This window comes from Lithobates pipiens, unplaced genomic scaffold (genome assembly GCF_037356315.1).
Source record: "Lithobates pipiens isolate NorthernLeopardFrog02 unplaced genomic scaffold, aLitPip1_a1.2 Scaffold_23, whole genome shotgun sequence".
Lineage (NCBI taxonomy): Eukaryota > Metazoa > Chordata > Amphibia > Anura > Ranidae > Lithobates > Lithobates pipiens.
The window spans coordinates 53,163,114-53,190,441 of NW_027507785.1; the positions used below are offsets into that span (position 1 = coordinate 53,163,114).

Below are 27,328 nucleotides of genomic sequence, written 5' to 3' on the forward strand. Positions count from 1 at the left end.
CATTTTTTTAACTTTTTTGCATTGGGTCATTTTTTTAACTTTTTTGCAGTTACGGTCATTTATTTTTTGCATTGGGTCATTTTTTTAACTTTTTTTGCAGTTACGGTCATTTATTTATTTTTTGCATTGGGTCATTTTTTTAACTTTTTTTGCAGTTACGGTCAATTATTTATTTTTTGCATTGGGTCATTTTTTTAACTTTTTTTGCAGTTACGGTCAATTATTTATTTTTTGCATTGGGTCATTTTTTTAACTTTTTTTGCAGTTACGGTCATTTTTTAACTTTTTTTGCAGTTACGGTCAATTATTCTATTTATTTATTTTGCATTGAATAATTATTTATTGAAATTGTTTTGCAGTTATACAACAGAGAAACAAAGACTAAACAATACTTTTAGCTCACCTAAACTTTCCATTGACCTGGGATACACTATATGGCATCATCAGTTTTTAAAACAATGGGCCACAGCTGGAATATTTTTCCCCACCTTGCATCATTCAAAGCCGTCGGGCTGAATTCACACGGTCCATTGAATGTAGGTATAAATGGGACCATATAGTTCCCTTTACCTTTTCACACTGAAGCATATAGATGTGAACGAGCCCCATAGGAAAGAATGGGATTTGTACTTGCAATGCAAATAGGCCCTTAATGTTCCTGGCATTGAATGTCTATGGGATTATTTATACATGAATTACAAAACAGCCCAAAAATATACACTTGTGTTGCAAAGATCCATATACTAAATTCCATCCAACACGTTCCAGAAATAATGCAACGTTATTGATTATATGTTCTGGCCGGCTTCGCCATCCTGTACAATAACGTATTCACAAAACTCAACAGCAAATTGAATTTAGCAAACTGGCAACAGGTAGAAATCAAGAAAACAGCCAATGCTGTGCAGAAATCTCGGCAAATTTACATTTAAATTTTTTTTTTTACAGAAGCGAGTTGCAGCCATACATGGCAGGCTTGTTAACGAGCTTGCGGTTATGATTGCAGCATCCTTTCAAATGGTTCTGTGCGACGACCCTTTTTGTCCACTATGTTTATATACAGAGGACATAGGCGTGCGCAATGGGGTGTGCCTGGACACACCTTAATCCCTACGTGCGGTGCCGATTCCTCCTACTTCCTGGTCCCCCCCCCCCCGCTGCTGCCTTCTCTCCCCCTGGGTGCTGCAGGGGATGTTTCAGGATGGAGAACAGGGGAAATGGCTAGTAAATATGTAATTTACCAACCCCTTCCTTTTCTAAATGAACACACTCGCTCGCTGTGTCCATTCATGACTGTGAATTTGTGAATGAACCGGAAGCCACTCAGCACAGAGCGCTTCCCATTCATCCACTGCCCCTTGTAGCTGAGGCTTCTGAGAAAGGCATGTGTGTTTGAGCCTCGGGGTGCACACCCTAATGCAATAGGCTGCACACGCCTATGACAGAGGAGGTAGCAGGATTCCCAGATAAAAGGGCAGAAATTATTCCTGATGGAATTTCGGCACTTTGCATAGTCTATTAGTGACTTTTCATAAATGAAACCTCTGGCATTACAGCATTATCTAAGGTCTTTAAGCCGGGGGGGCATCTGCAGAGGGTCAGGAATCTACAACTCTCTCCTGATCTGACGATAATCCACCATATCGGGGCACAATTGTCTCCTGAGTATGGTCAATTACGGGAGGAAAATATCAATCCTTTTAAAGAAGAGTTGATAGTTGAAAAACCAGATGGCCAAAGGGCGATTACAGATGGGAACATCAAATCCCATTTTTACCAACCAGGCAGCAAAGCCCTAGACTGGTGGTGGGTTCTATGTATAGCGGAGCTGATAGCGGGGAACCAGATGCTCAAACGGGGATTACAGATGAGTACTTTCCATTTTTACCAACCGGGCAGCAACCCTAGACTGTGGGCTCTCTATGTATTCCATGTAGCGTTACCTTATGATGTGCACTGCAGAAATGTACCAAACATTAACGCAAAGTGGAGGTGCGTTTCCAGCCTCAAACATCCTCCAAAGACTCCAGTGTGGAGATCTTATAGAGCAGCGATGGCGAACCTTAGCCGCCCAGATATTATTTATTTTTATTTTTTATGGTTGAAATAGATGGACTTGTGTCTTTTTTCAACCTGACTAACTAGGTGACTAGGTTTTGGAACTAGGTTTTGGTTTTTGGAACTAAATTTTCTATGGTGCTCATGCACTCTGCAGTGTAGTTGAGCATCTCAGAAAATGTAGTTCTAAAACATCTGGGGGGCCAAGGTTCGCCATCACTGTTATAGAGAATGAATGAATGAAATACTTATATAGCGCACAATGCGAACTGAATCGCCCCATCAGTGGGATCCAATCATATAGCTATATAATGTGTAGGACGATTGGAGAGAACTGGGGAATCTGGTGTAGAGTCCCCAAAGGGAATACTAGGAGCCAGCATGTGATTCAAACTGCCAGCACCAGGCCAAAACTGAGTAACTGTTTTGGGTGATCCCTGGGCCTTTGGGTTTCCATAATGGCACTACACTTATTCTATATCAAAACACACCGGAACATCTTCATGAAAGCCTGAACAAAGGAAACATGGCTAGGTCCCTAGTGGCAACCAATCTGATCCCAGCCGCCATTTTCCCAATGTTGCAGAAAGAATTCTAAAACCTGATTGGTTGTCACGGGCAGCAAAAAATACCATCCAGGAAGATGTTCTCACAACAACCGGCCAGTTCTCCAGTGACTGGTTGCAATGTCGTAACATCGATTGTGTGAGAATTTCCTGGGACGCTTCCATAGTAATAGTCGACTGTTCCTTGGCTCTGGTTTTCATAAATCAACGTGAAACTAGGATGATGTTATTTTTTTGAAGATCAATCTCAGGACTATGGGAATTGTTCTTCTATTCTTCTCCCATTAGAGCAGGAATCTTCAAACTACGGCCCTCCAGCTGTTGCAGAACTACACATCCCAAGCGGCATTGTATAACTCTGACATTCATCGACATGACTAGTCATGATGGGAATTGTAGTTCCTGAACAACTGGAGGGCCGTAGTTTGAAGACCCATGCATTAGAGGGACAATTTATAAGAAATGGAGGCGGCATGTCTATATTGCCTCTAACAGCCGAGTATTCGTTTTAGAGAGTCTTAACTTTTAGCAAAATGCCACTTGGCTTCTGGCTGGTTACTGTAGTCAACACAGACAAAAAGGCCCTGATTCTTCAAGATGCAATAGAAGTTAAAGCATTTTATAGTTAGTTTAAGCATTACTAAAGTGCAGATTATGGTTGTTTTAGCATGCCTTCAGTAGTATTGCAGATAAGTGCAGCCTAAAGAACCTGGGCCATTTGCTGCTTCCATTCATTTTAAACTGGACCTAGTATATGATGGGAAACGTAATACTCTCAACGGACTGCTCCTACACAGAGGAGAGCTGCATCTCTATTTGACCGCCTCACCGTTTTATTGTTATACAGTACCTGACTCTGCCACATCTGCAATGTCCACCCCTTGCTCTTGTGCCATGAAGCCCAGGACGGAAAAAATTGCGAAGCCAGACACAAAACTGGTACCACTGTTGAGGCATCCCAGCAGCATACAGTCCCTATGTCACACACATGTCACGGAGCAGTGTTAATGACCAAAACCTGGAACCCCCCGCACACCTCCCACCCCCGCTGACCGACGACTTGCCTATAGCAGTTGTACTTGTACTTGTTGTAGCTCCCCAAGGACGTCATGGCTCCCAGGCAGATGGCGTAGGAGAAGAAGATCTGGGTGCCAGCATCAATCCAGACCTTGTGGGGATAAAAGACAAGAGGGAGGGTGGTGGTGAGAAGCAACACGTGACGTGTACCAATACCAAGTTTTCCAGACAACTGACCATCACACCTATGTGAGCTTGTTGGACAACCATTAAAAAATCATGGGCAATAATATGCAGTTGGTCCCCCTACCTTAGTGTCTTTAATGGCCTTTACTCTTCTGGAAAGACCCTCTATGGCAATGTGTGACCATTTAGTCAAAAGCGATTTCTGAGGTCTCGTACTGATGTTATAGGAAAAGTCCTGGCTTGCAAATCAACTTTTCAACTCACCCCAAAAAGGTGCTTATTCAGATGGCCAGGACTCTATGTGGGTTACTTGAGTTCCTCTACACCAGACTGGTCAAACTGTTATGCAGCTGGCTTTGTGCCCAGGAGCACAGTCATGCTGAAACAGAAAAGGGTCTCCCCCAAACTGTTATGCCCCGTACACACAATCGGACTTTCCGCCAACAAAACCGTGGATTTGGTTCGAGGGATGTTGGCTCAAACTTGTCTTGCATACACACGGTCACACAAATGTTGGCCAACAATTCCGAACGTGGTGACGTACGACAAGCCAAGAAAAAGGGAAGTTCAATAAACAGTGCAGCTCCTTCTGCTTGATTCCGAGCATGCGTGAACTTGTGTGGCGGACTTGTGTACACAGGATCGGAAATTCCTACAACAAAGTTATGTTGGCAGAAAATTTGAGAACCTGCTAGCCAACATTTGTTGGCGGAAAAGTCCGACAACAATGTTCGATGGAGCATACACACGGTCGGACTTTCAGCCAACAAGCTCACATCCAACATTTGTCGTCGGATAATCCGATCGTGTGTACGGGGCATTCAGGTCGGAAGCGCACAATTATCTAAAACTTCTGTATGTAACAAAACGCTTCATTAAAAGGGGTTGTAAAGGTTGGTTTTTTATTTTCTAAATGGGTTCCTTTAAGCTAGTGCATTGTTGGTTCACTTATCTTTTCCTTCGATTTCCCTTCTAAATGATTTTTTTTTTGTTTTCTTTGTCTGAATTTCTCACTTCCTGTTCCTCCTCAGTAAGCTGTTTAGTAAGCTGTTCTGGCTGACTAACCACCAGCTCGGATGATGGTGAGAAGTTTACCGAGGAGAAACAGGAAGTGTGATATTCAGACAAAGAAAAAAAAAAACATTTAGAAGGGAAAATCGAAGGAAAAGGTAAGTGAACTAACAATGCACTAGCTTAAAGGAACCCATGTAGAAAATAAAAAAAATGAACCTTTACAATCCCTTTAAGCTTAAGTCAAACTTCTGAATCCTCCTAGAAAAACACCAACTAAACTTAGGGACCCCTGATTTACATAAACTATTTGAGATGTACATTTACTGTAAGCTACCTTAAGGGGACACTAAACAATGGACACATTGAAAGGTTTTCACCTGCGGATCACTCAGTCGGGTGATGTCCGGGTACAGGTAGAATTTGATCCCTTCTGCGGCTCCAGGTAAGGTGACCCCACGGATCAGTAACACAAGCAGCATGATGAATGGGAAGGTGGCTGTGAAATACACCACCTAGAGCGGAAACAGAGGACAACATTGTCTACGAGATTCCAGAGATGATCATGGCAGCTGTTACCCAGCACCACTGAGGCTCCCATAGAGAACTAAAGGCCACCATTTCCCTGCAATGTACATTGATCACCCAAAGGGAATTTTTTTTCTCTAACAAAAGTGGAGTTACTCTTTAAAAATACTTAGTTAATCATTTATATACCCGCCAATCTCTCAGTGCTGAAGATTACCTGTCTTGGGGTCCCTCTTACCTTGCCTGTAGAATGGACGCCCTTCCAGATACAGAAGAAGCAGATGACCCAGGTGAGGAGCAAACACAGTGCCAGGTCCCACTTCACCACCCCAATGTCATCTATTCCCTTTGATAAAGTAAGAACTTTGCGCCTGCGGATGGAAAGAAAAAGTTGATTAAAATATATGAGTGTGTATCTCACCTATACAGAATGCTGTGCTAGAGAATACATCACTAACAAGAACTAGTGTTCCAAAATATTTTATAATTACAAATGGCGTGTCCAGTATGTACCCATACCCACTTCACCACACTGTTAAAATTGTCAGCAGAAGTCCTATAGTGTTAATTTTGGCACTGAATTTTGATTTTGATTTAGTTTTAGTTATAGTCTTTTGACTAAAATGCCATTTTAGTTTTAGTCCCATTTTAGTCATCTGCAATGCTTTTAAATGTAGTCGTATTTTAGTCAACTAAAATCTCCAGTACATGTTACTAACACCTGGATAAAATCCGAATAAAATCATTTTAGTCAACTATAAAATCGAATGCGTTTAGTTAAATTGTAATGCATTATTTAAGAATTTCTATACAATTTCCAAATTATATACTCCTGGAGTAAAAAAAAAAAAAAAAAAAAAAATCGAATATCATATTATTTATGGTATTAAGGTTTGAACAAACTCACAGATACAGATTTAGCCACTTTAGACAGTCCGAGGAGGCCCGTAATGCTGCACAGTGCTCTGGACGGTGGTCTGAGGAGGCCTGTAATGCTGCACACAGTGCTGGATTGTGGTCTCAGATCTGAGGGATAGCCTGTAATGCACAGTGCCCGGGATGCTGGTGGATGGTGGTCACTGGTCAGAGGAGGACTGTAATGCTGCACAGTGCTGGATGGTGGTCTCAGGTCTGAGGGATAGCCTGTAATGCAGTGCTCTGGATGCCGGTGGGCAGTGGTCACTGGTCAGAGGAGATCTGTAATGCTGCACAGTGCTGGATGGTGGTCTCGGGTCTGTGGGATGGCCTATAATGCACAGTGCTCTGGATGCCACTGCCAGTGGTCATAGGAGGCCTCAGATTTGTAATTTTTTGTATACACTCACAGTGGGTGCTCTCTGCTCTGGACGGTCAACATCGGGACTCTTTGGGACACGGGAGGACTGTAACTAATACCAATGATGGGTCACTATTCCTCCCATGGACATCAACGATTGGGGCACTATTCCTCCCACGGACACCAACGACTGGGGCACTATTCCTCCCACGGACACCAACGACTGGGGCACTATTCCTCCCACGGACACCAACGACTGGGGCACTATTCCTCCCACGGACACCAACGACTGGGGCACTATTCCTCCCACGGACACCAACGACTGGGGCACTATTCCTCCCACGGACACCAACGACTGGGGCACTATTCCTCCCTCTGGCCACAGTCTTTCCCCCTAAGGTCTGAAGGACAGTTACAAAGATTTAAGCGCCCCGAGTTAGTGTATACTGTACATATACTTTAAGTGCTCTGAACAGTATCTATTGCTAAAACATGAGTGCTACCCCATTACTTTGGTTCCTAATCATGCGGCCAGTTCCTAGGCATTGGAGAATCCTCTAAATTATAGCACAAGGTGCTGCCTTTGGGCCTCTTCTACTCTCTCTGAATGATGGTGGTTACATTATTCGCTCAGATCATCATAATAAACATGTGCGGTAACAAAGTCAAACATCCACAAGAGTCATTTTGCGAGGATTAAGCAATGTTACTTTTTGGCTTTCTAAGAGATGTGCTCTGACCCCTGAACCGCGGTATTTGGGTTTTTCCACAGCTAAAGTTTTGGCAAAAGACTGATCAGACAAATGCCAAGAATATCTGGCCAACCGCCACAGAAGCTATAAAACCTCAGATCTCCCAAGCTTTGGGATGAAGCATTCCGAAGAAAATTGACCTAAAAATAAACACTAATAAATAGGAAAAACACAAAAACGTGGCGTTGTGCCACTTTTTTTTTGGGGGGGGGGGGGGGACTAGAACATAACAGAACCTGAATATTCGCTATAATTATACTTTCATAACAGCTGCCAATCTGCAGCAGTTCCATTTCCTAAATGAAAGGCCCACTATAGCGAAAAATGTTTTATTCGACTAACTAGATGTGCCTAATTGTAACAAAGGAAGGAAGTAGGGAAAGAAAAAGGGGGGGGGGGGTTGGGACTTTATATGAAAAACACCACTGGAATATGATGAATCGATTGATTCGTTTAACATTTATTGATACAAACAAGCATATAGAACAATAAAATTCATCACGATACATAGCATACAAATTATAACAAACATGATTATTAAATCACATAATAGACTTGGCTAAATAAACGAGGTAATAATAACTATAATCATTACATAATATGCATCATTGTATCCAAATATTAACATGTTAAAATGGTGACAAACCCAATTATCTAAAAACATGATTGACATGATAATAAAAGGCCATGGTACTGTATAATTGGATTCATGATACTCGGGGGTAAGAGTCGTCTAATAACGTATAATTGCTGTGCCATAACATCAATACAAAAGCTTGACGTGTTTCGTGGCTACAAAAGCGTGGATGGTACTATTATTATTGACAGCTGGGAGCGCTGTGGGAACAGGATCCCCGGGGGAGGAGCTGAGGTAATGGCACTGCCGCAACAGCACGGCAAGGACCCACCAATCAATGGACATTTCATGGAAAAAAAATCCCCAATCGACAGCTGTGGTTGTGATTAGTATAGCGGGAAGCCCATTTGAGTTTCCGGCCACAAGTATAGAGTTGTCACAAGGGGGACAATAGATAAGTAAAATGTATCCTCCATCGAGGTGCGATAATGAAAGGCGGTCAGTCCGCCGCAGAAACCCACCAACGTCACACTAGCGTGCTAGTAGGAGAGAAGGCCAAAGCCTTCTCTGCTACCATTTTTTTATCATATTATTATACACAGATTTATACAGCACCAACAGTTTACGCAGCGCTTTACAATGTATGGGGGGGGGGGGGGGGGGGGGCAACACAATTACAGTACAAAAGGTTCAGGAGGGCCCTGCTCGTAGAGTCTTACATGCTAAATGGAGGGGTTGGTGGTACAAAAGGTACTAGTGTTCTGCGGCAGACTGGGCGGCTTTCATTATCACACCTCGATGTCGATTGATTGGTGGTCTTGCCCTGCTGTTGCGCCAGTGCCATTACCTCAGCCCCCCCCCCCCCCAGGGGTTATGTTCCCAAAGCTCTCCAAGCTGCCAATAATATTAGTACCATCCAATATTAGTACCAGAAAATCTACCCATTGATATATCCTCTGCTCCTGATGAGAGGAAGATATCCACGAAACGCGTCAAGCTTTTTATTGAAGTTATGTCACGGCAATTATGCATTACTATGCTATTCTTAACCCCCCCCCGGGTACCATAAGTCAATCATTTATTATCATGTCAATCATGTTTTTAGATAATTGGGTTTGCCACCATTTTAACATGTTAACATTTGGATACAATGATGCATATTTAGCTAAGTCTATTATGTGATTTACTAATCATGTTTGTTATAATTTGTATGCTGTGTATCGTGTTGAATTTTATTGTTCAATATGCTCGTTTGTAGCCAATAAATGTTAGTTAAACTAATCAATCCATTCATTATATTCCAATGGTGTGTTTCATATAAATGTCCCAAATCCCCCCCTCCTTTCTTTCCCTACTTCCTTCTTTTGTTACAATTAATATGCATGGAGACAATGATATTTCTATAGTCATTGCTCATTTCACATCCAATTTTTATTTTTTGTATTCAAATAGATGTGTCCAATATTTTATGATAATCCGTGTTGTATTTAAGTTTACATTTTTTCATGATTTGTACATACAGACCAAGATGTCCAGGGGTTTGGAGCAATACATCTACCACTGATGGTTTCTTCCAACAATCTCACTTTTATTCATAAGGAGTAAACCTTTTTTTTCTAAAAGAAAATAAACTACAGTATAGGAAGGCTTACTGTGGGTACAGTGAATTTTTCCTAAACATTCGATGATAGGAGATATTCAAACTGGAAGCAGCCGGTGATGTCTCCAAATTCATAGTTAGTAAGGTTGAATAAAGACACCAGTCCATCCAGTTCAACCTGAGCAAGTGTCTACAATTGTCCTATCCCTGTAAATTGCACACTCACGTCGGTGCACGTCTATCCCTCAAGGAGCCCACAATCCAAGGTCCCCATTCATATACTAGGGCCAATTTTGGACAGAGGCCCATTAACCTACCTGCATGTCTTTGGATTGTGGGAGGAAACCGGAGTACCCGGAGGAAACCCGCGCAGGCACAGGGAGAACATGCAAAACTCCAGGCAGGTAGTGTCGTGGTTGGGATTCGAAACAGCAACCCTTCTTACTGCTAGGTGAGAGTGCTAACCACTACACCACTGTGCTGCCCACGAATTGACAGCACACCAAGTATTCCATCAATTCAGAGGCATAGTCCCAAAAAATTTAGACAAAATGTGCACTGACAAAAAATTTGTTCGTTTTTCGTTTCATTTTGTTTTGCCTTTTTTTTGGAAATTCGAAAATTCTAAATTCAGAAATTTGAAAATCTGAAAAAAAAATAAAGAAAATCAATAAGATTTGAAATAATAACTAATAACTATAAATTATGTGTATTGGAATTTTCTTTCAAATTTGGCTGTTAGTGAACATAACGAATACATATTTATCTGAAGTTCTGAATTATCCGAAAATAATGAATGCCGCATGTAAACAAATGGAACAGAAAAAACAGTAATACTAATAAAAAGGTTTTAATTATCATTGTTCTTTATTATTATTAGATCATTACGTTCCATTCTTTTAGATACAGCATTTGTTATTTCAGATAAATTCTTAACTTCAGATAAAGTCGTACTCGTTACGTTCACTAACAGCCAAACTTGAAAGGAAATTCCAATACCTATAATTTAATAGTTATTAGTAAGTTATTTCAGCTTTTCGATTTTCCAAATTTCCTCATTTTGATTTTCCAAATTTCCTCATTTTGATTTTCCAAATTTCCTCATTTTGATTTTCCAAATTTCCTCATTTTGAATTTTCCAAATTTCCTCATTTTGAATTTCCTCATTTTGATTTTCCAAATTTCCTCATTTTGAATTTCCTCATTTTGATTTTCCAAATTTCCTCATTTTGAATTTCCTCATTTTGATTTTCCAAATTTCCTCATTTTGAATTTCCTCATTTTGATTTTCCAATTTCCTCATTGTTTGATTCCAATTTCCTCATTTTGATTTCCTCATTTTGATTTTTCCAAATTTCCTCATTTTGATTTCCAAATTTCGAATTTCCGAATTTCCTCATTTCGAATTTCCTCATTTTGATTTTCCAAATTTCCTCATTTCGAATTTCCTCATTTTGATTTTCCAAATTTCGAATTTCCGAATTCCTCATTTTGATTTTTCCAAATTCGAATTTCCGAATTTCCTCATTTTGATTTTTCCAAATTTCGAATTCCGAATTTCCTCATTTGATTTTCCAAATTTCTGAATTTCCGAATTTCCTCCATTTGATTTTCCAAATTTCGAATTTTCCGAATTTCTCATTTCGAATTTCCTCATTTCGAATTTCCGAATTTCCTCATTTCGAATTTCCTCATTTCGAATTTCTCATTTCGAATTTCCTCATTTTCGAATTTCCTCATTTCGAATTTCCTCATCCCGAATGTCCTCATCCCGAATGTCCTCATCCCAGAATGTCCTCATCCCGAATGTCCTCATCCCGAATGTCCTCATCCGAATGTCCTCATCCCGAATGTCCTCATCCCGAATGTCCTCATCCCCGAATGTCCTCATCCCGAATTTGCAAAATTGCGGAAATTGAAAAATTCGGAAATACAGAAATTTGGGAATTAATGGAATTTGTCAAAATTCATTAAAAAACGGAATTGGGAACTAAACAAATTGCACATGTCTACCAAAAATAATGTCATATAAACCACGTGCTCATAAGTTAGTGCTTGCACCATTCAGGTTATACATCTAAAAATGTAATAAAGTCCAGATATAGATGAAACCTATAAAAGAAATCCACCAAGAACAGAAGTTTCACCAAGAAGTGAAAAAAGGTAAAAAAAGAAATAAAAAAAAATCTTCACACATACAAACCTGCACCAGCTACAGTGCGACTATAAAGCAGCTTATCAGACATATAAAGTCTGACAGTTTTAAATGACAGATCCCACCCGGATGGATGGATGGATGACTCCAGATCAAACAGATATTCAGCCGCCGACATAGACTGAGCCGAGTGTACTGTGTACTCGGCTCCGCTCGCAGTCACGCCTCAGTCCGCCCCTTGGCCCGGCTCCTATGATGAACACAACACCCAGTCCAATGGTGGGACGTAAAGGCTAGGAAGCGGGACTGAGCGCAACTGAGCGGAGGCGAGTACACAGTACACTCGGCTCGGTCAATGTCGGCAGCCCTCACAGACTGTGGAGATCGGCGTATAACACGCACCCATGATTTTCCCCTAGTTTTCAGGGGGAAAAAAGTGCGTGTCATACGCCGATAAATACGGTACTTATTGCATTTTTACCAAAATATGTAGCAAAATACATATTGTTAAAAACAAAGTGTAGTGCTAAATATAATGATAAAAGGCAATAAACTGAAATAATGAATGTGCATAAGCAGGTTTAGTGAACATGCAAAAGTCCAGTGTTCACAGGTGTGAACAAAAGAGATTTGTGTGAGAGTTCAGATAAACATAAAAGAAACTACTGGCAAAAAACGTGCCCATCTAGTACATAACTTGTGAATCCTCAATGGAATTGTGCGAATAATATGTGAGGTTGGAGAAGTAAAGGAATCCTCTATCAAAAGAGTATCGATGGGTACTCTTACCGGATACGGTGGACCCACTTACCTGGCGGTAGTGGGCCAGTCAGGCTTGTGCAGGCCGAATGCCTCAGGGTTGGGGCCAACCGAAGTTGCTGGATTCAAATGGCTCTCAAAAAAAAGCTTGGAACTCATCCCAATAGGGGAGCCGTATAGAGGCCAATTGTGTATACAGGTAGGCTCAAGCAAGGTAAAAGATAAGAAGAAATGGAGATGCTCCATATGGTACAGGTCAAAAAACAGAGAGGTTTTTATTTTAAAAGTACAATACATCATAGTAGACTAGTACAAAAATACTGGCGATCACGAGTTATAAAAAAGCAATGTGGGGAGCAAGTGTAGCGATTCCAACGCATTTCGTCCCAACAAACTTTGCCCCAGCTGTTCTAAGTCCGTTGGTACGAAACGCACCAAGCTCGCTACGCTTGCTCCCCATATTGCTTTTTATTACTTTTAGAACTCGTGATCACCAGTATTTTTGTACTCATCTACTATGATGTATTGTACTTTTTAAAATAAATGCCTCTAATCTTTACCTTGGTTCGATTGAGCCCATATGTATACACCATCGACCTCTAGTCGCCCCCCCCCCCCCCCCCCCCCCCATCGGATGGAGTTTCCAAGCTTTTTTTTTTTTTTTTTAGAGCCATTTGAATCCAGGAACTTTGGTTGGACCATCACTGTCGAGGAGTATTACTATCCCGTTTGGAGTTACTTTCTTTCTGCCAACTCTTAACCCTGAGGCATTGTGCCTACACAAGCCTGATTGACCCACTACCGCTGGTAAGTGGGTCCACCGCATCCGGTAAGAGTACCCATTCATACTCTTGATAGAGGATTCCTTTACCTCTACAGCTTCACAGCTAGTCACATATTGTTTGCACCATCACCAATTCCAATTGAGGGATTCACAAGTTATGTACTAGATGGACACGTTTTTTCCAGTAGTTTCTTTTATGTTTGTTTATCTGAACTCTCACAAAAAATCTTTTTTTGTTCACGCCTGTGAACATTGGACTTTTACACATTCACTAAACCTGCTTATACACATTTATTATTTCAGTTTATTGCCGTTATATCATTATATTTAGCGCTACACTTTGGTTTTCACATTTGTCCGGACTTTATTAGTTTCAGTGTTAGCAGCTTTTTAGTTACATTTTGGTTTAGCGTAGTAATTTCTCCAATTTTGAATACATATTGGCCTAAACCGATGAATAAATTTGTCTTTTTATATTTTTGTTTTGGATATGTATTATAGCAGAAAGTAAAAAAATTTAGTTTTTTTTTTTTTTTAAACTGTCGCTATTTTTTTTTTGTTGATAGCACAAAAAAATAAAAACCGCAGAGTTGATCAAATACCACTAACAAGAAAGTTCTTATTTGTGGGGGAAAAAAAATAAAAATAAAAAAAGGACATCAATTTTGTTTCGGTACAATGTCGCATGACCGCGCAGTTGTCAGTTAAAGCGACACAGTGCCGCATCTCAAAAACATGGCCTGGTCAGGAAGGGGTAAATGGTTAAAAGAGCACCTGTCATTTCAGATCCATCATGGCAGCACCCGTTAGCGGGCATCCACTCGCCTTCTGCTGCCACGCCCCTCACCTTGTAGTGTCGCTGCCGCATCACCAGCCATCCATTAAAATTAATGGGACTGTCGGTGTGTCAACAGCGGGTCAGAGGAGGAGCCGCTGTGGGACAGAGATATACGACAGTTGCTTTTTAAAAATTAAGATTTAATTAAGCCTTTTTACTAGTGATTTAAATCATGACTGAAAATCTTGATTTAAAATCGACTTGATTTAAATCAAATCCACCCTGTGCAAAGCATGAACCGATACGTTATACAACACCCCAGTGCACTTCTGTTGCAGTGCGTAAGAATGCATGGTGCGTCGTGCACTGCATCCGAAAAAAAATTGTGCAGGACCACTTTCTGGTGTGTTGTGGTACGTTGCCATTCGTATGAATAGGCTGTCTAAATGCAACACAACCCAACCCCAACACCACACACACCCCGATGTCACACCTATACCACATACACACAGAACCATAGACGGGTCTTACTCCCAGAACTCTGTGACGGGGGAGGTGAAGTTGCTGGAGTTCAGCGCCAGCCATATCGTCCGGTTCTTCCGAAAAGTGTCCTCCACGCAGTTCTCGGTGTTCCACGCCTGGTGGCACAGAGCCCACGGAGCTGGCCCCGGAAGGACTGGAATAAGTAATAGACGCCCCAGGCCAGGATGACGATGTAGTAGACGTTCAGAAGGGACACAATGACGATGGAGGCGTAGCCGATACCTGGGAAAGGGCGAGAAAATGCTATTAGCCGCAGCTTCATCCACACTCTAATGGATCATCTTTGTTGGCGAACAATACAAACTGAAAAAAGTAAAAAAAAAAAAAAAAAAAAAAAAAAAAAAAAAAAAAAAAGAAGAAGACCCATAGATTTTTGGCATTAGCTGAAAAATTGAAACGGTGCACCTCCATCCTGCAGCACCAGATTTGCTATCGAAGTGATTCCAGGACCAGAAATGCACTTGGGTGTGTGAGTGATAACGCCATGATCAGTGAGCTGTTTCAGCAGATAGACATCCATAAACAAAAAGCAGCTGAATCGTTCTGTCTAAACTCTTTACCAACCACTGGGAGTGGGAGAGCAGCTGCGGTGAGTGACAGCTTGAAAACCTGCATCCCCCGAAAGAACTGCCAACTTTGTGTTTTAGTTATCGCATGGTCCCCAAGGCTTCGGATAACACTGAAAGTAAAGCCAACACCCTCTTGAAAGCAATTTTGTGCCAATCGACCATCAAACTTCAAAAAAAATCTATGGCCTGCTTTCAGAATACAATGTGCTATTGTTTGTGGGTACATTGGTTATCTAACACATAGGGGTCTCCTGACTTTCTAAACAAGGGGCCAGTTTACTGTCCTTCAGACTTTATGGGGGGGGACAGACAGACTGTGGCCATTGGGTTGGAAAAGGTCCCAACGTCAGTAGGAAAAAAAAATAATGCCCCATTTTTGGTGTTATTGGTAGGAATTGTGCCCCATCATTGGCGTTATTGGGTCCAAGGGTTGGTCTCATTGGGAAGAATTTTACACCATTGTTGGTGTCATTGGGAGGAAATGTGCCCCATCATTGGTGCCATTGGGAAGAATTGTGCCCCATCATTTACGTCATTGGGCCCAAATGTTGGTGCCATTGGGAGGAATGGAGGCCCATTGTTGGCGTCAGTGGTAGGAATTATGCCCCATTGTTGGTATCAGTGTCCTGAGGGTTAGATAAAAGCAAGAAAAGGGTTGCATATAGCCCCGGGCCACAGTTGGAGAACACTGATCTAACTCTTCTGATCATCTGCATTTGCACAGCTATCAAATAATCTCCGTACTGTGTCTAATATGCTTATTTTCACTGATTGTTGGCTCCATCTAGTGGCCACAATTAGGTATTTCAGGAAGATATTCGGACTAGGCATAAATAGGTACACTTCTTCAGGAGAACTGGTTGGGGGTTGTAGAGCAATACAAGAACAGATTAGCCAGATATAAAAAAATATTGTTAAATGTGCTTTCCAAATGTGTGGTTCCAGCCCCTGAAAGCCTGCAACCAAATCTGGGATGGACAGAGGACAACAGGGGCCAAAACTCCCAGAAATGTGTCTCCCTAAATTATGAAAAACAGCCGACATAGGTAGAAATGGACCATATCTCCCCCTTAGGAAATGGTGCATCTGTGATGGAAATTAGCCACTCGCAAAGTTCATATTTATCTGGTTTTCCAGAAAACCGCAAAGCACTAAAAGTTCTGTCAACTTACTACACCATAAAGAGCTCTCCTGCCTCTCCGCATATTTCCTTTTTAATAGAGAATACCTCTGTTTTTAAACCCTTTACTCATCTTTGAGGACCACCATCTCACCCCACCCCATATTTGTGGAAAATATTCCCATCTCCCCACAGGATGTTGGAGGTTGCTCTCAAGAGACCCAATCCTAGGTCCTAAAATGGGGACCCGTCCTAAAAAGTACCCGTTCAACTCTTGCAACTAGAAATCCCGCTTCCCCTATGGCTTAACAAATCCTAATGAGCCCTGACTCAATCATCCCATCTGGTTAGCTGAGCCATTTTTTATATGTAGTAGGGGACCTTCCCTGGGTCCAAGTGGCTTTCTCAGGATACCCACTCCAAGATCCTCAAAGGGGGCCATCTGGATGGTTTGAAGTACTTGTTTGCAGTTGAGCATAAAAAACTAACCCATCCAACACCTGCATCTGGAGATTCCATATTCCTTGTCTTCACAAATCCTAATGGGTCCTGCCCCAATCATCCCATTTAGTTGGCTTAGCCATTTTTTTCTGTGAGGTAGCTGGGTACCCTCCCCACGTCCAGGTGGCTTCCTCTACTCTATGGAGTAGGTTTTGGGACCCAAAGACAGTATAACCATTCAGGTTATGGTGAGAAGGGACCAAAGGAATCAAAAAAGCCTTCCATTCATAATAAAGCAAATTACAAACGTGCTTTTGCGAGCTAAATGAGACTTCATTAGGGCTAACGTCTACCATAAAGTGTCTGTAGATGGGCAAATGTCTTAAGACTCATATTACTACAGGTCCGGACTAGTATGTGCTTTGCTTGAATCGATCGCGTGCCTGGCATATACTGGGCTGTGTACAGCTGGCCTTTGTAATCACGCAGTGATACGTGAGAGCCAATGTGCTTCTCACTGTGCCAGCACTCTTGTTCCTTCTTAGCTCAACGCCAAGTGTATGGAGCAGCTGTGGACACCCGATCCCCTCCGTGTATTGGTTGTGCTGGCATGGGAGAAGACGATGTAATATTGCACCGGTTTTCTGTACTATAGGGGTGCATGTTCTGGCCAGTTACATAACGCCTCACCCAACAGTCCTGTATAAATAACATTACGGTAACATTACCGGAGGTGATAAATCAGACCTAAACTCCTGTGTACAGCCTGATTTGGCAATACAGAAAAAAAATAAAGAGGCAATAAGATTTTGAAAATCAAGTAATGAAAAAAGGAAGGAAGGAAAAGGAAAAAAAAATAAAAAAATAAAAAAAAAGGAAGAAGGGAACTAAGACAAGAAGAAAGAAAAAGGAGAAGGAAAGGAAAAGGGAAAATGAAGGAGAAGGAAAGAAAGAAGAAGAAAAAGGGAAAAGGGGGGAGAAAAAAAAGGGAAGGGAAGGGAAAAAAAAGGGAAGGGGGAAAAAAAAAAAGGAAGGGAAGGGCAAGGGTGAAAATGAAAGAAAAGGAAGGATGGAAAGGAAAGAACATGCCACCGGTCTGCTAACCTTAGCCAGTGACTATGTTTTGACAATGGAGGGAAAGCTCCGGTTTCACCTTCTCCATTTGCCCCGGTGACTATTATTATCACGGCTCCGAGAATGGAAGTGAAATAAAATCCCAAATTTTGTTCACCAGAACAGGGATGAAAGGGGAAATCCTCCAAAAGGGACACTTGCTCTGGTGACAAACAGGGATTCCCTCAGTTTGGAGGAATTTACTCCCACTTCCTATTTTGGCGATGGGACAGGAAGTGAAAAGAATTCCCCCAAACAGGGACACAGATGGCAAAAAAAATAAAAAATATCTGACAGGGGTTATAACCCTTCCTTATTTATCCAACATTAAAAAGGCTTTACTTTAAGTTCTCCTTTAAGAAATGTGTTGGAGTAACACCTTCAAGTATTTTTTTTTTTTCAGAGACCACAGTACTCCCCCTGGCAATGCCTTCTTTTCTCTTCATGAAAGCACCGTCTTTGTTCAAGTATTATCCGGGGTCACCATCTACTTGCTGGACTGAGATGCCGACTCAGAGATGGCACAAAGATGTAGATCCTGACATAAATGTCTAACATGTATCAGCCCCCCACCTTATGACTTGGTACACAGATATAATGTTGCAGTCTGATCACTTGGGAAGAGGAGACTGTGGAAATGCTTTCTCTGGCCTGCAACACGCTGATGAAATCTGAGCCTAGGCAAAAGTCCCTGGACCAGAGATCAAGGGTGACTTTTTAATGATAAAAAGGTGATACTCTTGCTGCATATTGTGGCATGTCAGAAACGTATTTATGGAGATCGTTCCTGAAAATGCTAGCTGCCTGGCTGCCATGCTGATCCATTTTCTTCAGCTCTTTGAGGCCCTGAACTGGAATCAGCATGCAGATCAGGAGTTTGTTTTTGACTATGACTTTAGTTGTTGCATGTTTGTTGCAGGTCAGTAGCTCATTCTATGGAGGCCAGAAAAAAAAACAGGCAAGTGATACATTTCAGCAGAGATAAGCAACAGCATCTTGTGCTTTCAAATAATTTTTTCCTAAAAATCACTCTCTGGCTCCAGTCTGGGAGCGCCGAATATAGAACATAACAAGAGCGCTGGCTGCAGTTTTAAACGAGTCCAACATGGGCTTTGGCAAGTGAGCAAAGCTAAAGTCCGCCCTTCCATTAAGATCTGAACTTAGTGCAACCAGACTGGAGCTGAAGAGTGCATTCCTGGGAACGGCTGTGTTCAGAGATCTGTGACTTTCCTAGTAACTTTTATTCCTCTACATAACTATAAAATATCCACGGGCGAAAATTATAACTTGCACTGATGATGTGTGAAATGAACTAACATCTGTCTCCCCCCCCCCCTCCCCCCTTAACCAGCTCACAACTGTCAGTTCGCTAAAAAGATGACGACCAATAGATTGCCCCAGGCAACTGGACTTCTGTCCGTTGCTCTCCGTGCAGCCCCCCCGAGTCCCACTGCCCTCTATGCCGCTGTCCTCACCCGCACTAAAGTGGGGACAAGCCATCGTGTGCTCTCCATCTGTCTGCCTGACACACTTTTCTTGCCCTTGATTAGTTTTATAACAGACACCATCTGGAAAGTACAGATGAAAAAAGTTCAAAAATTCAGACCTCAAGGATTGGGCAGAACATGAAATTGTGTTCTCCGAGCAGACCGGTCAAACCTAAAAGCAGAAAATCTCTTTAAGTTGACCCTGTCAACCACTTGAAGACCAGGCCCCTCCGGGCACTTTTTGTTTACCAGTGAAAATCTGTATTTTTGGTTAGAAAATTACTTTGAACCCCAAACAGATTTTCTTATATAAAATTATATTATTATATAAAAAAAAAATGTATATATATATATTATATATATATATATATATATATTACACACACACACACACACACACACATATATACACAATCTAAGCTGGTGGCGCACATTTTCACAGATGTCAAAAGAACCATTGTGCAAAACGTAATACCCTTTACAGCAGAGGTCTCAAACCGATGGCCCTCCAACTGTTGAAAAACTACAAGTCCCATGAGGCATTGCAAGGCTGGCAGTTAAGAGCAAGACTCCCAAAGGCAACGGCATGATGGGACTTGTAGTTTCGCAACATCTGGAGGGCCACCAGTTTGAGACCCCTGCTTTACAGAGTTAAAAGAAATTTGTTACACAGACAATGTTTTTTGAAAACTTTATCTGCCCATTCAGGAAGGCAAAATGGAAAAAGTTCAACTAAATTCAGTAGGCAAGAAAGAAATCCCGGATGGCCGCATTCCAACTTGATCCACTTTATTCATGTATGGTAAAATCCATGACGGGAAAAAACGATATACAGTGCGGGACAAAAAGCAAGGTTGACGAGTTGCATGCGTCAGCGCTTAATCATAACTGGATGTTAATTTGGAGTTCAGGAGGGTATGATTAGGCGCTAATGTACAAACAGTGTCAATCTTGCTTTTTGTCCCCCACTGTATGTAGTTTTTGCCTTATGGATTTTACTATACATTAATAAAGTGGATCAAGTTGGAGTGCGGCCATCTTTGATTTATTTCTTACTAGCGTGAGGCATACGAGCTTGGTGAGCACCCTTTCAGCAGGTGTGTTGGGTGTGGACCACAGCGTGACCACTGAGAAGCAGTGGCTTCTCAGTGGTGTTCAGTTCATTTCAGTCCCCTTGGGTCGAAAAAAAATTTGAAATCCACCTTCAATTTCAGTATCCAACCACCTGAAAGGCTCAGGAGCTCTCTCCTTGGCTCTCTTCCTAAAAACTGACCTCCTTCCTGGCTCAACTCTCACAACTTTTCCCCTTCTCCCTGTGGCCCCAACACAGCCCCTAGACTTTCCACAGTGCTGTATTCTCTCAGATTGCTTTCATAACTCCTTAAATGCCCCCCATATTTCTATTTCTCTCTCCATTTTCCTCTATTCTTCGACTTAGTACCCTATTTCTCTTTCAACACCCTACATTTTGATCACTTTCCTATCCCACCTCCCCATCCACCTTACAACTTCTCAAAAACATTATACTATTCAGTTCCTGTCAGGGCCTGAACTTGAACCTGGGACCTCTGTTGTCTCTGGCAATGACTCTTCTCGCTGAGCTACCTGAGATGCCGGAGAGCACCATGCCTGATCAATTGGACAACCCTGCCTTGTGCATTTCTTTCTACTGAACCTTGAACTCTTGGCTCCTCCCATGAACCTCCCGATTTAAGCCATGTCTCTGCACTTCCCGTATATAAAAAAAAAAAGGGGGGGTAAGGTGCGCTAAGGACCCTAAATTATTTCTTTAAAATATATATAATTACCAACAAGTGAAAAACACAACCAAATCCAAAACCCTAATGATAAGAAAACAAAACCCTAGTGGTAAAAACCAAAACCCTAGTGGTAAAAAGGGGGGGCTACCACTACCTTATTTATTCACCCAAAAGGTGAAAAACGTGAATGAGTACAAAAGTGGTAGTAATGGCGCTCTCCTACTATTAATTATGCCTGCAGGAGGCTTACCCGCTATTGATTGTACTTAATCTTGACGTGGGTGGGTGTACCAATAAACAGTGTAACTAAGAGCTGCCTATGTGACAATATCTCACATGTGACAATATATCACATAGGCAGCTCTTAGTTACACTGTTTATTGGTACACCCACCCACGTCAAGATTAAGTACAATCAATAGCAGGTAAGCCTCCCGCAGGCATAATTAATAGTAGGAGAGCGCCGTTACTACCACTTTTGTACTCATTCTCTGCACTTCCCGTTTGCCAGATTATTGTGTTTCACACATTATCCTGCCCGCTGAATCAAGCTACCTCTATTGCTACTTAGAATCGACCTTGGCTTGTGACCACCAACTACGAAACTTCTCCTGCACCGACCTTGGCTTGTGACCCAGACTATGAAACTCTTCTCCTGCACCGACCTTGGCTTGCAACTCCGACACCAATCATCGGTCTAGTGGTTCAGACAATTCAATCTAAGAACTGAGAACTGTGCTTAGCCTGATGTTTTTGGTCAGTGGTCTCCACTCACTACAGGTATTCTCCTAACAGTCCCTTTCACTGCCTTCCCACACTCTGATAAGACCCAGACTATAGGTCGCTGAGACACCAATCAAACAATCTTCAATGTTTAGTTACTATTTATGGAAGCCTTTATGTATGCACTGCTCTACACTTTGTTCACAACAGCCTCTCTCACCCTTTTCAACACAGAGGGACCCTTGAACTTTCCGGTCTCAGGGAATCTCTGCTAAAAAAAAAAAAAAAAAAAAAAAGAAGGAGGAAGAGGAGGAAGAAGAGGAGGAAGAAGAGGAGGAAGAAGAAGAGGAAGAAGAAGAGGAAGAAGAAGAGGAAGAAGAAGAGGAAGAAGAAGAGGAAGAAGAAGAGGAAGAAGAAGAGGAAGAAGAAGAGGAAGAGGAAGAAGAAGACAGTGGGAAGAACTCTCCTTACACTTGTGGTCATTGAGAAGAGTTATCCTCTTACAGATAGCTAAAAATATCAATGGTGCCAGTCGGAACTTATTGGAGAGGCAGAAATTGCTCATGGAACCCCTAGCAACCTCTTGAGGAACCCAGTTGAGAAACCCTGATCTACATGGTGTACCTTTATACCTTTTGTAATGGATTGTTCGATCATTGGACTTACACAAATTATCTATTACATTTTAAATTGTTTTGTTTAATGGAAAAAAAAAAAAAATTCAAATACAAACCTAATGAAAGTAAACATTTTAAAACATGAAACATTGATAGAAGTTGATAAAAGATACATATGATATATATATATTTAAGAAAAATGGAGATTACGGTTTTCCTTTAATACAAAGAGGAATATAATGACGAGCAGAAATCAGTGCTGAAGAGGTCATTACCGGTAAAGATGGGGCAGATCTTCTCCCAGCAGGTGATACCACCTTCAGATGTGAACTGCCCCAGAACTACCTCCAGGAAGAACACTGGTAAACCGCCCCCGAACAGGAAGATGAAATATGGGATGAGAAAAGCACCTGGTAAGAAAAAGCAGAAGATCATTAATGGGGTGCACTTGATACCTTTATCAACAGATCTCATTGAGGGCATAGTCACATTAAGCCTTGTTGCCTTGTACTGTATCCGAGTATGACTGTACCTGCGCCCTACTCACCCCTGCTGTCCTACGCTTACATTGTGTCAGGCCTGAGCATGCTTACTTCTCATCACCCCTGCCAACCAAACCACAACGATCCCTGCTTCCGTGCTCAATGGAGGCTCAGTGAACTAGGATAGTTCCATGCTCACAGTTAGTGATCAGTTAGTGATCACACAGATGCAGACCAAGTCCAACCAAGCCCACACCTTCAAGTGCCCAAACATGGCAATGGTGAAATGGTATTAGTCAACCAAACTGGACTTTTGGGTTGAAACTTGCTCAGGCATGGTTTGGATCACCTGATGTGAGTATGTCCCAAGGCCAAGGTCCTCAAACTACGGCCTGCCAGGCTGATTTACCCGACCCGCGGATTGCCCCATTCATGAGATCGCAGCACTCCCCCTCCCCTCTGCTACCTTAAATCACACAAGACGAGAAACATGACGGGTCCGGACAAAGGGTGGGACTTTTGGTGTTGAGAAGCAGGTAATTGGTTACTAGGCAGCGGGGGCGGTCCCAGAAATCAATCGCCTGTCATGCTTTGCATCTTGTATGAATGGGAAAGGGGGAAGTGCTGCAATCTCATGTAAGGGGCAATAAAATACCGCTGGAGGGTTCTGTGACTGGGGAGAGGAGTCTGTGCTGGGGGGGGGGGGGGGGGGGGGAACTGTGATGGGGAGGGGGGTCTGTGATGAGGGGATTCTGTGAAATACTAAATAAGAAGTTTATGTGGATTAAAATTGTTCTTTATTTTGAATATTGTATTGTTTTTTTCCTGTTTTTTTTGTGCACTACAAATAAGATGTGTGCATAGGAATGCCTTAATATTTTTGTTTAAACTATAGTCCCCCCCCCCCCCCCCCCAACAGTCTGCGGGACTGTGAATTTGCGCCCCGTTTAAAAAGTTTGAGGACCACTGCCCTAAAGCATGTTGCAAACACAAGGCTCACGGGTTCTCATACTGCTCCTGCAGCTGTGCCACCCGCCTTGTCTCCGCTTCCACCTTGACTCAGGACTAGGTGCAAAGAAGAGTTCAGAACTCCTCTGCCAGGTCCTGCGCTGCTCTGTGCAGCTGCAGAGAGGCTCGTCTTTGCCCCCGCCCCATCTCAGCAATATGCAACAGAGAGGACAGAACTCCTGCTACAGATTCTGCACCCCTCTCTGCCGCACCCCTCGTTTCCACCTCCTCTGGTCTCAGCATCCAGCAAACTCCAGCAGCTGACTCCCTCCCTCCTCCGGTCCAACTCCAGACTCTGAACTTTGTGCTTACCAGCTCCACCACACAGTAAGGGGGTTGCACTGTGATATAAGGAAGGTTGGGGGGACGTTGACTTCTAATGGTTGGGGGCTCTTTACATCTTATGTAAGGGGGGTGGGATGATATGGACCTCTAGTCTTACAAATAACAATCAGCCCATTTGAGGGAAACCATAACAGGAAGCAGCAGCACAAGGGGACAATGTGTTGACAAGGAGCAAGCCGAACAAAAGAGAATAAGTGACAGATGACCTCATCACTATGCTGCTTCACCTTTCACTGTCCAGTCTCAGGCTGGGTCCATGACAGCCTGAGCTTCAGAGTAAGTGGGTTGAATGAAGCTGGCCATCATTTAACTGAGGACATCTAGTGGCAGAAATATAGTACTGAGAGGGACAACAAATATTGCAGAAAAAGCGGTTGGCCCTCTTTTTTAAAAATGCAACATTTTCAACAGGTTATTTTTTTTAAATTAATCTTGGTCTGAAAGTTCTGTTCTAACCCTTCCCTACTTTGCTAAAAAAAAAAAAAAATCTCCAGCATCTACAAACTGACCATGACGATGACGGCTCACATAACGTGTTAGTTATTTGACTCCATGTTTACAGTGATTTGGGCTGCAAAGAGCTCAGCTTAGATAGCAGCTCCGATCAAAATGAAAAAACAGGACATTCATCCAACATGAGAAGATGCTGAGATTACTGAATTAATCCAATTAACACGTTCACCTCCATTCTTTACAATAAGAGCCTCTAATTTGTGATCCTTCCTGATGCCCCCAGTGATGCCGTGCCTGTCCCAGTTCCCCCTCCGCAGCATTATGCACATACAGAATTACAGAGCAGATCAGGTCTTGAACACATTAACATGCCTTGATAAGATTATCTACATTAAGCTGATTGCGCTCACCTGAAAAAGGCTGCCGGCGTTTCCCTTTGAATGTCCTACAGCCTTGGCACTTATGTCCTTTAACATTGGTTTATATGTTGGCGTGGTTTAAAGTCAAAGTCTAGAGAATTTCTTTTTTTATTCTACAGAGAGAAGATTTCTTATCTGCTGGACTACAGAGCACCTCCACCTTATGTTAGGGAAAATTAGGAGAGTGGGAAAGTTATGTAGGGGAAACTTTTATATCTACCTGGAGTGCCACCTTAAAGTGGTAGTAAACTATTTTTTTTTTTGTTTAATTAGTCCCTTTGCACAGGACTCGGAATCTAGCAGAGCTCACTGGAATAGGGGTTTGTATATTGAGTTACAGCTTCTAGAGGGATCCCACAGGTATGGTGATACCAGGGGCGGACTGACCACTGGGCAACTCTGGCATTGCCCGAGGGCCCCGTGCCACTAGGGGGCCCCATCAAGGTTGCCAGCCTCAGTAAAACCAGGGAAAGTATGTAAAAATCTGTGTTTTTTTTTTTTTTTTTACATCTGTCTCTGAAATGTCCCTTATCGACATCCTTTTGGTCTAAAAATCCCGAGATTATAGCTGCCCCACTTCTCCAGTACCTTCTCAGCCAATAGAAACGTGTGTGTGTGTGTGTGTGTGTGTGTGTGTGTGTGTGTGTGTGTGTGTGTGTATATATATATAATGTGTATATATGTGTGTGTTTGTGTTTGTATGTGTGTATGTGTGTGTGTGTGTGTGTGTGTGTGTGTGTGTGTGTGTGTGTGTGTGTATGTGTGTGTGTGTGTGTGTGTGTGTGTGTGTGTGTGTGTATGTGTGTATGTGTGTATGTGTGTGTGTGTGTGTGTATGTGTGTATGTGTATGTGTGGCCCCATAATGTCCGATTGCCTGGGGGCCCCATGAGTTGTCAGTCCACCCCTGGGTGATACATAGTTACAGAACTGTAAAAATATCCATATCTGGAATTCTTCTTTAAGGATCATTACATAATGGTGGATGGAGCGCGAGACACACAAGACCTGAGACACTCTCACCTCCGCCGTTCTTGTAGCAGAGGTACGGGAATCGCCAGACGTTCCCGAGGCCGATGAAGCCACCAGCTACTGACAGCACAAAGTCGATCTTGCTGGCCCACTTCTCCCTCTGGGGTGGCTTCCCGTCAGCCTCATCCTCCGGCCGGGTCCCTGGACTCTTCCCTGGGGAGGGTTTAAGGATGTCCTTGTGAAAGTCCTTTAGGTACTGTAACTTCTCCTTGTTGGACATTCTTGACTCCTGCCAGATAAGAATGGAGGTGAAAGGTAAATTTAATATAACAAAAATACAAGAGGACTGCAGACTACAGGAACAGAACAGAGTAGGGTAAATAATAGCGGAACTGCTAAAAGGATCTCTCTTACTCAACTTAAAAAGATCACATTGGCTTGGGGGACATGGCACACAGCTTGGTGGCTCTAACACTAAACCAAGCGATCATCATCTACACCTGGCTGACCAGTGTTTTATCACATTTTTTGGGGTTGTGTTCGATAAGTATAACATTAAAAGTAATGACAGATAAAGAAAGAAAATATGACAAAAAATACTTCACTAAAGATGCTGCTCCGCCACGGAGTCCCCTGCACATGCAGCATGGCCAGATTCAGACTCATGCATAACGTAAGCTCTGGTGTGAGATGAACCCTAAAAGTTCTAGCTAGGGTATGGAGGTCTTGTATGTAGGAAAATGGTCAAGCCCACCTTTAGAGCAAAATGACTTTCTAAGGAAAATGGTAAACTCCTGAAGGAGAGGGGGCTGGCTTGTCCATATAGGCAGTTTACATTCAAATAAGATGGGTCATACAAGGTAACCAGAATAACCAGGATATTAGAGGCTTTATTAGATATATTTGTGAGGCCAATCTTAATAAGGAATATGAAATATGCAATTTCCAGTTACAGGGCCATCTTTAATATTGATTGGACCCTGGGCAAAACATTTCTTGCCCCCCCCCCCCATGCAGTTTCACTCTCCACCTGCTCTGAGACATACAATAAATAGCAGCTAGACTCAAAATCAGTTTACTGAATCAGATCAGGCAGTGATTGCGATTGGTTGCCAGAGGTTACAGTGTATCATTACCGCTCACTGACTGGTTGCTAGAGGTTACAGCACACATAACTTGCTCACTGATTGGTTACAGCACATGATTTCTGCTTGTTGATTGGTTGCTAGAGA

General features: G+C 42.4%; 1 protein-coding gene across 1 annotated transcript in view; it reads right to left on the reverse strand.

Annotated features, from left to right (window-relative positions):
• SLC6A6 (solute carrier family 6 member 6) overlaps positions 1-27,328 on the reverse strand; it is an 84,358-nt gene that overhangs the window by 23,797 nt on the left and 33,233 nt on the right. The window contains 8 exon segments of the mRNA XM_077451618.1: positions 3,475-3,599; positions 3,689-3,792; positions 5,219-5,353; positions 5,605-5,737; positions 14,579-14,708; positions 14,711-14,812; positions 22,695-22,829; positions 26,148-26,385. Coding sequence (XP_077307744.1) covers positions 3,475-3,599; positions 3,689-3,792; positions 5,219-5,353; positions 5,605-5,737; positions 14,579-14,708; positions 14,711-14,812; positions 22,695-22,829; positions 26,148-26,376 — 1,093 coding nt within the window. The 5' untranslated portion in view covers positions 26,377-26,385.